This window comes from Ochotona curzoniae, unplaced genomic scaffold, assembly GCF_017591425.1.
Source record: "Ochotona curzoniae isolate NIBS_2020 unplaced genomic scaffold, NIBS_Ocur_1.0 contig_3819, whole genome shotgun sequence".
NCBI lineage: Eukaryota > Metazoa > Chordata > Mammalia > Lagomorpha > Ochotonidae > Ochotona > Ochotona curzoniae.
Genome location: NW_024466004.1, coordinates 40,196,059 through 40,208,449, shown reverse-complemented (window position 1 = coordinate 40,208,449; position 12,391 = coordinate 40,196,059). Strand labels below are relative to the sequence as shown.

The 12,391-nt window shown below is 40.5% G+C and overlaps 1 protein-coding gene across 4 annotated transcripts in view; it reads left to right on the top strand.

Moving 5' to 3' along the window:
* Positions 1-12,391, top strand: part of RNGTT (RNA guanylyltransferase and 5'-phosphatase) — a 241,884-nt gene that overhangs the window by 105,977 nt on the left and 123,516 nt on the right. For 3 of the 4 annotated variants that reach the window (XM_040983756.1, XM_040983757.1, XM_040983755.1), the window contains exon 12: positions 12,281-12,349. The exons of the other annotated variant lie outside the window; for it this stretch is intronic. In XM_040983756.1, coding sequence (XP_040839690.1) covers positions 12,281-12,349 — 69 coding nt within the window. The remainder of the gene's footprint in view (positions 1-12,280; positions 12,350-12,391) is intronic. 4 annotated transcript variants of the gene reach the window in all.

The following is a 12,391-nucleotide window of genomic DNA, read 5'->3' as shown; positions in this document are numbered from 1 at the left end:
CTGTATCAATATTTTATTTTGCAGCACAGTAAAAGAAATCCCTTGAAATTTTGTTATTACTACTGTGGTTGAAGAGAGGAAGGAATATTTGCTTAAATATGAATATTCGTAACAATAGTTTATACATACAGATTTTCAATATCATGGTTCAAATCTGCCTTTTAATGCAATTAAAGCTACAATGGTAAAACTGCATTTTCATTTAAAGGCAGGTACAGGATAAAATGAGAATATATCTTTACATATTTATGGTGTTCAGTTTTGTATTATCTATTAATATGTCCTGATATTGAATATGACCTAATGCAGTCTTTAATCTCATTCATTTGTCATTTTCAGAGGATAATTTGAAAAAATCATAATAATGCATGATTAGGGGAATTCTTGATGGGTTTTGATGGTGAAACTGAAGATGTGTTGTTCCAGAAAACTCCTTTTAGGATGTCAAATCCTATTCACTAAAATAGGAAGAAATCATTATATCTGGGGTTAAATATCAAATGTTTCTTATTTAAATTTTATTTTATTTTTGATGTTTATATAGTTGAGAGTGATGCATGCCCATGAGGACCACTGAGTAGGGTGGGGAGGGTCAGATGGGACAACTGCCTCCAATTGTCTTTTTTCTTCCTGTGTCTGGGGAAAGTTGGGAAGGGGAAAGGGACATTGCTAGCAGCCCAGCCACATACCCAGGGATGGGGGAAGACCACCTGATGTCATCCTAGAGTCCCCGATGTAGAACATGTTCCGAGGATACTGCCTAAGTGGATTTGATAGTTCTGAAATGCTGTTGGTTTTATTGCTCCAAGGTTGAGGAAATCCTCCCAAGGTCAATTGATTTACCCAGATACTTGCTGTGAAAGCTTGTCCTGGAGAACTGTCCAATTTGTTCTACCGTCTGGTACTGAATGTCCTCTGCAAACTTCAATGAGCTGGTTGTCAAGTCCTCCATGAGCATCTGGGCATGCCATCTACTTCACAGGCCTCAGCATCTGTGGAGACCCAGTTCTGACAAATGTACGCCATGATCAGACCACAGGTCCTGTGATTTCTGAATAAAGTGATCAAGTTAAGGGACACCCCAAAGAAACCTTGCCAGAAGTGATCCCAACCTGACTCCTAAGTGTGTTAGCCATGTCGGAGTCTGACTTAGTCCGTCACCCTCACCAGTCTACACGCACATTGATGGTTGTAGTCACCTTGTCAGTTCTGTCCCCAGCCCCATATCATACAAAAACCAGTGGATGCTGTGGCCAGCTTAACCCTGCCCATGACACACTCAGTCCTCATTACACCAACAGGAACTGCAGATTCTAATCACAATGACCTTCAATAACCCCCACAAAGCCTGCCCCCAGCCCTGGTTCCTGCACATGCCGGTATGTACAGCAGATTGTTCTAGTCTATCCCATATCCCACCTGGCTCTCATATACATCAATTGGCCTGGGAGCCTAGCCCAATTCAACCAATGTGCTATGTAGCCCACACTCATGCCGGCAGGTCACCACTTGTCCATCCAACCTTGCCCTCAGCCCTGGTTCTCATGCTCACCAGTGGGAGCTGTGGCCCATCAAAGAGATGTCTACCATTTTGCTACTGGGCCTACTCCTGGTACTTATAAACACTTTCCTGATGCCTCTATGTTTTAGCCTGACAGGACTTGCCCCTAGTCCCCACACCTGCTAGCTGATGGTGTGGCAAAGCCCAACCAGTTTGCACTTATTCTGGCTCTTGCTTGCCCCAGTGGAAATGGTTGTTTAGTGTAGTCTGACTCTCCCCCTAACCCAGCTGACATGCAGACCAGTGGGTGTTCTAGCCCTGTCCAGCGTGCTCTGCTGTCCTCAGTCCTAGCTCTCACGTTCATTAGGGGGAGCAGTGGCCAGCAGGGGATCCCCCACAGTTCCCTATTGGGCTTGCCCCTCATCCTGGATCTTATGTATGTTGATGGGAGCTGTGGTCCAGACTGGCATGGCCCACCTCACCTTGGTATTCGTCAGTGAATGCTGCTGCCTAGCTTAGCCCAGACTGCCCCCACTTCTAGCTCATGCTGGCAGATATTGCAGCCAGTCCTAGCCTGGACTACCTCCAGTTCTGGCCCTAATGTGAACTGCTGGTATTGTGACCCAACCGAGCCTGTGCTGCACCCGTCCTGATTCTCACATCTGCCAGTGGGTGGTATAAACTGGCCTCCTGGACCTTCCCCCCGTCCCTGGGGGCTTAACCCCCATGTATGTTGGAGGTTACTATAAACTGGTTTGGCCTGTGCTACTCCCAACCTTGGTTCTTGTGCTTACCTGTGGGAGCTGTGTCCTGACAGAGGAGTTTCCCCAAGCTCCGAGTTGCAGAAGCATGCACACCGGTAGATTGTTGGCCTAGCCTAACTTGGCCCATCTCCTGTCCTGGCAGTTACAGCAGCCTTGCCTGACTGGTCCACACCCATTCTGGCTCTTACTGTTGGGTGCTACAGCAAACCCTGCCTGATCCATCCCCAGACCTAGCTTTCACATGGTTCAGTGGGTGCAAAGACCTAACCCAAACTGTCCTACACCCACTTTGGCAGCTTAATATGCTATGCCACAGTGCCAGCTTGGGCATATGAGTTTAATAGTACTTTTTACAGTATGTCTTAGTTTTTGAAATTAAAAAAGAATCCACTGCTTCTCTCATCACAATGATGGAAGAGTAGGTATTTGAGAAGCACAGACTTTCTTAAAACCTGCAGTATGTCTTTAAGTCGCCCTTCCCGTGATGGTCAAGAGGTGTAAATGAAAATGCAGCCAGAGAAAGGATTTAGAAACTACAAACTTCTGGTGTAGATAGGGAGAATCAGACACACAGGGCATTTTAAATCGAGTTCTATCTGAAAGTTATTGAACGCATGTCTAGTAGTTTTTATTCCTCAGTAGAACCAGTCTTATTAGAAATAAAACACAGAAATTTGTATCCTGTTGAAGAGTTGCAATTAAATTTTAAAATAATTTTTTATTTTAAAAAAAATATATTTGTGGCTGTTTTTCACATACTCTCTTGCTTCTTGCAGTATTATTTCTAATATGCTATATGATGTTTAGTCATGGAATATTTAGCCCATACTAATGACTTCCTAGGGCAGATTTGAAACATTGAAGAAGTTGATCTAACTGGGCAGTCACTGAGTTCCTGCTTCTGATGTGTGGCATCATCTTGTTGTCTAAATATTTCTGCATTTATTCCTGAAAATACTTTGAGAAGGCACTTCAGTGAATCCTTTGAACTTCGAAGTTCAAACAGCCTAAGACTTAAGACTTTGAAGACACATACATGTAAACAAAATGATTATTGTGATTTTAGAGCATAACTGGTTTGCATAAAGGATGAACTTAGGGAAGCTTATCAATGGCTCTGCTGTCTTCTTAGAACCAGGTTTTCTTATCTTATGTTAATAAGATGGTGTGAGAAGCTCATGCTTTATTTTATGCACCACTGGATAAGTGGGACCTCTCCTAGTCAAATGATGATAGACTCATTGTCAGAATTTTTTTTTTTATTTTTAAAGATTTTAATTTATTTTTAGAAAAAGCAAATTTACAGAGACAAGGAGACACACAGAGAAAGATGTTTCACCCGCAGGTTCACTTCCCAAACGGCCCAAGTGGTGAGAGCTGAGCTGATCCAAAGCCAGGAGGTAGCAGTTTCTTGCTCATCTCCCACACAGGTGCAGGGTCCCAAGCCTTTGGGCCATCCTCTACTGTTTTCCTAGGCCACAAGCTGGGAACTGGATGGGAAACGGAGCAGCAGGGACAGGAACTGATGGGGCAAGGAGTTAGCCATTGTGCTGGGCTGTGTAAAAATGTTTTGTTTCTAAAATTTGTGGACTTTGAAACAGTGAAGTGTGTGTTTTCTAATAGAAGGAGGATTTCCATATTTTCTTTATTTCCTTATAAAATTTGTTCTACTAAACCACACATTCAAATAGATTAGATTGAAGCCATCATTAAATTGGTTGTTTCCTATCATTGTGCTCTTTTTCTTGCTTTAGCTGAACCCGAGTTACTTAGTAAAGGATGAGAGGGAAGATAGTGGCAAATTTAAAAAGTGCTTACAAGAACACATGGAACATTGCACCCATAAATATCATGTACTGAGGCAACATTTAAAAGCAGTCCTCATCATCAGATCAATAGCTTGTGTAGTGAGTGATTGCTGGGATGTAGCAGTGAACTGTTACATTAGAAGATCAATAAAGACCATGTACTTTACAATGCCTAACAAATTGTATACTTTCCAATTGCCTAACAAATTGTGGTGGTTTTGTATTCACCATAAAGCAATGGTAAAATGTGAATATGTTAAAACAAACCTTTAGAACATGTACATAAGAAAGATCTTCGGAACTTCTTGGGAAATACATATTATAGAATAATTTTGCATTGAATTAAAAAATCTTTTGCACCGAAAATTGACATTCTTTAGCTCTATTTCCATAAAGTTGAAATACCTCTGTTTAGATAAGAAATGTATATATATATATATATATACACAGAGAATTTGAAAACAGATTGTTAGTTCCTGAAACTAGCATGTAGAATATATATAACACCATATTACATAACAGCATACTGTGCATACAAAATTGGGCAAGACTGTTAGTATTTCTTAATTGGATATTTAGATTGTTACTCAGTTTTATTGTTATTATTTTAATGAATAACTGAAGAGAAAATTCATGAGGATTTTGAAGGTAAATTTTAATGAATTTAGATTTTAATCCTTACTACCAAATATAGTCGAAAATTTATGTCACCACCTATTTCCACAGGCTTGCAGAATTCTTAGATGACCATGCTTTTCTTGTTTGTTGTGGGTAAGATCTGTAGTTTGCTACAGACCCGTAAATGGGAAATGTGATGCAACAGTTTGAGGGCTATCAGATTATAGCCTCAGCTCTGACTCTGCTTTGATTGTGTACTCTAAGATAGCTGGCAGAATTCCTTCAGGCAATTTCACTTACTGATAATGTTATCATTTCGGGGCCAGTGTAGTGGCACACAGGCCCATCTTCTGCTTGTGGCACTGATATCCCAAATGAGTGTTGGTTTGTGTCCCTACTGCTCCACTTCTAGTCCAACTCACTATGGTTTAGGAAAGGAATGGAGGATGGCTCAAGTCGTTGAGCTCCTGAACCACACTGGAGACCTGGAAAGAAATTCCAGGCTGCTGGCTTTGGATGAGCTCAGACCTGGCCATTGCAGCCATTTGAGGAGTGAACCAGCTGATAGAGGATCTCTTTCTGTCTCCCCTTCGCTGTATAAATCTGCCTTTTAATTATACAATTGTATAGGCTCAGGGAATTTCTCTTCTACTCTCCCCATTCCTCCTCCCACATAAATCTTAAAAAAACAAAAAAGAATGTTGGCAATTCACAATTAATTTTTTCTGTTTCTTCTTTTTTCTAGGCTTTATTCATTTATTTGAAAGGCAGAGTGACACAGACCACTGACTGCCTCTCTTTCTCTTTCTCTCTCACACACACACAATTCCATCTACTGGGTCACTGACCAAATGCCTGCAGTAAGACAGTGTTGGTCCCAGCCAGAACTAATAGTGTGGACCTTCATTCTGGTGTTCCTTGTGGGCAGCAGGGACCCAAGCCGTTGGGTCCTCTGTTGATGTCTCAGGAGCTGGATGGCAAGAGGAACATCTGAGACTTGAATCATATGAGTTCAGCTGTCAAGGTAGCAACCTAACCTGCTGCACCCTTAGTACAGGCCCTATCAGTTGATCCTTTTTGTTTTATTTTCTAACTTTTTTCCATATTTTGATGTATTATTTTTTTAAATTTCATTTTTAATAGTTATATATATATTTATTAATTGCATTGCGTTATTTAACACAGTTGCATAGGCTCTGGGATTCCCCCAACCCCTCCCTGTACCCACACCCCATGTTGGATTCCTCCATCTTGTTGCTGTATTACATTTCAAATTCATTCGAGAGTCTTTCATTGCAAGCGTATACCAAGCATAGAGTCCTTATTTTCTAATTTTTAAAAAAGAAAATATAGATGTTTTAAATTTCTTAGTTTTGGGGGGGCTGGTATTACTGTTTTTTTTTGCTTTTTTTTTAAGATTTATTTATTTTATTACAAAGTCAGATATACAGAGAGGAGGAGAGACAGAGAGGAAGATCTTCCATCCGATGATTCACTCCCTAAGTGAGTGCATCTGCTGATGCTGTGCCGATCGAAAGCCGGGAACCAGGAACCCCTTGTGGGTATCCCACACGGGTGCAGAGTCCCAAGGCTTTGGGCCATCCTCGACTGCTTTCCCATGCCACAAGCAGGGAGCTGGACGGGAAGTGGGGCTGCAGGGATTAGAACTGGTGCCCATATGGGATCCCGGCGTGTTCAAGGCAAGGACTTTAGCTGCTGGACCCTGGTTTTTTTTTTTGCTTTTTGCACCAGGGGGCTTTCTGTTATAGGGAAGGTATTCTGAAATTTGTGTAGTTCAACACCTAACACCCACATATGGCTGAGGGTTTTAGCTGTGGGTGGTTAGCACAACTGGGGATTTTAATTTTATTTAGGTTTGCTTAAATCAAAATAGCTGCATGTGATTGCTATATTGCACAGTACAACTTAATGCATTTCTAGGGGGATGTATTTGGACTAGTGGTTAAGATATTGTACAGGATACCACGTTTCACATCAGATCTTTGTTGAGTTCTCTGCTCCAGCTGCTGATTGCATCTCCTGCTTGGGAGGAGCCCCAAGGCAGCAGTGATGTCTATAGAACCCGAGTTCCTGCCACCCTGTAGTAGTCTTAGATTGAGTTGCTGCCTCCCAGCTCCACTCCCCTCAGCTCTTGTGGGCATTTCAGGAGTGAATCAGCAGATGTGAATTCTTTCCAACAAGCAAGCAAATATTTAAAAACTACTTAATTTTCTGATATTCAATATTTTTATGCCTTTGCCATAGATTCTTTTTGCATTGAAAGTGAAATTAAATTATCTCTGTGTGTAGTAACCTCTTTAATGTAGTTCTTGCCTACCTTGTGGCTTATTTTGTTTTACTTCCATTTGCCGGAGTCCAGCTCCAGCTGAGTTCAGAACTCGAGAAGGTTACGTGGATGAGGCACAAGGAGAGAGAGAGAGAGAGAGAGAGAGAGAGAGAGAGAGAGACGGACCACTAGGATTCCATGATCATTGTGGACAATGCAATAAAGCTGTCCGCTTTGTTTATACAGAACCAGTCAAACTCTGGTTCAGACTTTTTACGTCATGGTCAAGTGGGTGTTTCTCAGGATGATTCTGCCATTTGTTTCACCTTAAAGCAGGATGTTATCCATCCTGGCGCTGTGGTTAGGAAGTTCTCAGTAGATGGTGCATATCCATCAGTAACACATTTCTACTACAATCCTCATTCTACAATTTAGTCTTGAATCAGTTAAGGGAGGAAGTGCATTACAGAAGGAAGGACCTTAAGATCAAAGAAAGAGGGAAAGAATAGATTCCTACTACACCTGGGGATGGAACACCCTTGATTAGCATGTGGTCAATGGGAGACAGCAGTAATGAAAGGCCCTTTTACTAAAACTGTATCAGCAACATCAACTTCCAAGCTCACATTGGTAGTAAACATTAACTCCCCAGAGGCAGACAATGCCTAAATAAATTATAGAAATCTCAGCGGGGTTGTCCGGTGTCCACGCAAAGGGAGGTGAAGCTGCATTCAGGTGGTTGTAGAGACATCAGCTGGGCCCTGCCATACAGTGGGAAATTCTTTGCAGCCCTGCCTGCAATGGAACAGTTCTCTTCACACCTTCCTGTCTTCCACACCCACCACACGGACCCCAGCATCCATTCTTTGCTTGCCAGCTGGTACTGCCACTCAAGATACTTTATGCTCTGTATTGAATTGCCCTTTGTTTTGTGGCTACTTCTTTAAAGTTCTTAGGGAATTTTATAAGTCTGAAGTTGATTTTTTTTTTCAGCATTGTTTCCTTAGGACAACATAAATGAGCAGATTGAAAATCCCCACCAGTGTTTGAATCTCTTCCTAATTTTGCGTGTTTCTGTGGAGTCTATCAAAATCTCAACTTGTTTGTCCATTAACAGTGGGCCTTTGCTCAGGGAAAAAATCAGGATTACTTAAATCTTTCCATGGTTTAGAATTAGAAAATATGCCCAGAGAAAAACTGGCCTCTTGGGATCAGTTCATCTCCGGACTTTTCCTTCTGACCCCACCTTTGACCCTTACCGTACCCAGCTTCGACCCTTTCCGTTCTCGGTAGAGTTGTTGGCCATAGGGTGCTTAGTCCTAGCCAGAAACCATTTTCATTGACTTTGACCGAATCGCAGACCTTTGAAATTTCTAAATTCATCTGCTTTTATGCTTTATATCTAACTCATTTTTCCTCACTTGCTTTTTTTGTTTAATGCTAAAATTTCCTATAAATTTCTTTTTGCTATAATTTTGTCTTTAAAAATATATTAAAAATTATAGACAAACAATTGTCACTTTATCTTTTATGATCAATTTTAATATCTAACAAATAGATTTTTCCCTTCCTGTTTGAGTTTTGCTTAGGCCTGCTTTACTCAGAAATGTTATTTTGTAGTACTTCTCTTCAAATTTTTCTTAGTAACTATTGTCTATTTAAAAGAACAGGAGAAAAGGAGGAAAGAAGGAGAGGGAAAGAGAAAGAGGGAGAGAAAAATAAAGAAATCTTCCCCTGCTGGTTTATTCCTTAAGTGACCATAAAACCAGCCCCATTTTTTCTCTTAATAACTATGTAGCTTTTCCTAGTGTATGTTTTTTGATTTTAAAATTCCAACATGTATTTTACATCTTTCTTCAATGTATTTTTTGTCTATTTTCCATTTCCCTTTTTTCTTCCCTTTGTATTATTGAAGATAATGCAAATGTTCTGTATCTCATTTTTCTGATTGTTAACATACTTGACTCACTGTATATTTTAGTGTGACTTTCAGAAATTTGAGACTATAAAGCATATATTTTCCAAACTTTAGTTTGTATATTCTTTATGTAGTATTTTTAGATAAACGTTCTTACTGATACATAATACAATGTAAATTTATGTGAGTCATAAATTAGCAGCATTATACCTTTTTTCCCTGATGTATAGCTTTCCAATAATTCTAGTACCACTGTTGAAACGACTGACTGTTACCCATCTTGTTGCCTTTGCTCCTTTGTCAAAGGTTACTTGAGTATATTTGGAACTATTTCTTAGTTCGATTCTGTTCTGCTGGTCAAAATGTCTACTTACATTTTGGAATATCTCTTTATTTTATTACTTTCTAAAAGGTTTATTTATTTATTACTGGGAATGGAGATTTATACAGAGAAGGAGAAAGACAGAAAGATCTTTCATTTGCTGGTTCACTCCCCAAGTGGCTGCAATGGTGGGAGTTGGACCTATCTGAAACCAGGAGCCAGGAGCTTTTTTCAGGTCTCTTATGAGGGTAGAAGGTCCCAGGGCTTTGGCCCATTGTTCATTGCTTTCTCATGTGGTAAGCAGGGAGCTAGATGGGAAGTGGAGCATCTGGGACTCAAACTGGCACTAATATGGGATCCTGGTACTTGCAAAGGGAAGATTAGCTAACTGAGCCATTGTGCTATGCCCCATTTTATTACTTTTTGATTTTTTCAGCACGGTGATAGTTTTTCTAACAGATTTTCTTATTAGTTTTCTATAATTGCCTTTATTTTTTATCTTTTTTATTTTTTGGATGCTGATATAAATGGTATTGTGTTTTGGATTTTAAGTTGCTCATTACTAGTATATAATGATTTGATTGATTTTTGTGGATTATGTAGATATCCTGTAATGTTACTAGTTTCAGGAGATGTTTGCTTGCTCTTTCATATTCTACATAAATAGTAGGTCATTTATGGAAAAGGCAGTTTTGTTTCTTCTTTCCCATGTGAGTGACCTGGATAAAGCTCCTGGCTCCTGATTTCAGCCCAACCCAGCTGACCATGGCAACCAAGTGGGGATTCCACAAGCAGATAGAAAATTCTCTCTTTCTCTTTGTCTCTTTCCAATTAATCTTTTTTTTAAAGATTTATTTTTTAAATTTATTTTTATTATTTTTTATTGGAAAGGCAGATATACAGAGAGGAGAGACAGAGAGGAAGATCTTCCGTCTGATGATTTACTCCCCAAGTGAGCGCAACGGCCGATGCTATGCCAATCCAAAGCCAGGAGCCTCTTCCGGGTCTCCCACGCAGGTGCAGGGTCCCAAAGCTTTGGGCCGTCCTTGACTGCTTTCCCAGGCCACAGGCAGGGAGCTGGAAGGGAAGTGGAGCTGCAGGGATTAGAATCAGCACTCATATGGGATCCTGGGCGTGTAAGGCGAGGACCTTAACCACTTGCGCCACCGCGCCAGGCCCTAAAGATTTATTTTATTTTTATTGGAAAGGCGGATATACAGAGAGGAGAGACAGAGAGGAAGATCTTCCGTCCGATGATTTACTCCCCAAGTGAGCGCAACGGCCGGTGCTATGCCGATCCAAAGCCAGGAGCCTCTTCCGGGTCTCCCACGTGGGTGCAGGGTCCCAAAGCTTTGGGCCGTCCTCGACTGCTTTCTTGGGCCACAGGCAGGGAGCTGGAAGGGAAGCGGGGCTGCCGGGATTAGAACCGGTGCCCATATGGGATCCCGGGCATGCAAGGCGAGGACCTTAGCCACTGCGCCATCGCCCCGGGCCCCAATTAATCTTTTTAAAAAGTGTGTTTTCCACAATCCTGTTAAGAAATGAGCGGAGGTTCTGAATAGATATTTCTCCAAAAAGAAATACTGATAGTTAACAGATTTTTTTTAAGATAATCAATATCACTTTCCATCATTGAAATGCAAAATAAAACCACAAGGAGGTGTCATCTTATTAAAGATAGAATGATTATTTTCAGAAAGATGAGAAACAGGAATTCTAGCAAGCATGTGGAGAAAAGGGAACCCGCAAACACTGTTGGATGGAATGCAGCCATTATAAAGTACAGAAACTACAGACACCTAAAAGCAAATCTACCCTTTATTCTACCTGTTCCACTTTGGTGTATATTCAGAGGAGTTAATATAAGCATATGAACGAGACGTTTGCCCTCTGTTATCTTGTGCATTACATCAATACATAGGATCAACCTAGATGGCCATTGATGATTGAAACATACACAGTTAAATATTATTTTGCTATAAAAAACAAATTCGTAACAGTTGGCAGCAAGGTGAATAGGACTGGAGATCATTATGTTAAGTAAATTAAACCAGAAAGATATATCAGTCTGAACTTAAATAATAGTTACTAGAGCTTAGGAAGGGGATGTGCTTTAGTTACCTTTTCATGACTAGAACCATTTCGTACAATAGATGGTAGATTGGAAGGAGCTGCTGTAGAAGGAAGTAAGTTTATTTTGGATCATGATTTTGCAGGTTTACAGTCCCATGATTGTGTGGCCCATTGTTTTGGTATTTTATGATAGCAGAAAGCATGTGGATGGACCATCGTAGAGCAAGCCACAAAGCAGAAAGACAAGGAATGTGCTCCCCATGTGCCCTGATTTAGACTTTAAGGCAACAGTGATTTGATCAGAGGGGCTCCACCCGAACAACCTTATCCAGTTACCAAGCTCTGTCCCTAATGCACTCACTAACTGGGGACTTGAGGGAAGTCAGTAATGGGTCTCCAATCCCAATCAAATAGAGTAAATCCTGGTTTTCCACAACACAGCAGGGTTACTATAGTTCACAATAATATATTTAAACTAAATACAATAAATACGTTAGAGCTGAAAGAGAGGCTCCAAAGCAAAGAAATAAGGAAGTGGAAGGACTAGTCGCCTGAATTCATTAATTTGTGCTAGAAACATATGTTAAAATACTGCGTGGTACCCATAAAGATATGTACTATGTGTTAACCGGAAGTTTTAAAAACTATTATGATTTTAAAAATACTTTTAAAAAGTACTCTTTGCCATTTAGAGAACTCATCTAAGTATTTACACTGTATAATGTGCCGGTGGAAGTGATCAGTAAGCATTTGCATTGAAGGTGATGTCAGAATTGTACTCATTATTTTACTTCTTGAAGCTTGGACTATTGTTCAGTATATAGCATGCAGTAGAAATCTTCATGTATTTTGTCTTCATGTTGCTATATATCATCATAGGTTCCCCTGAGTCCACCTCTTTTCATATTTCAGTTCTTATATCTTATGTATTAGGTTTTTTATGTGGGGAGTACTGTATTTATCACAAGTTCATGCTTTTTTATTTACAGCTGCTTGAAGGAAATTTTGCCAAAGAAGTCAGTCATGAAATGGATGGACTTATATTTCAGCCCATCGGGGTAAGTCTCCTTGAGTGTGCATGCACATGGGCACGTGTTCAC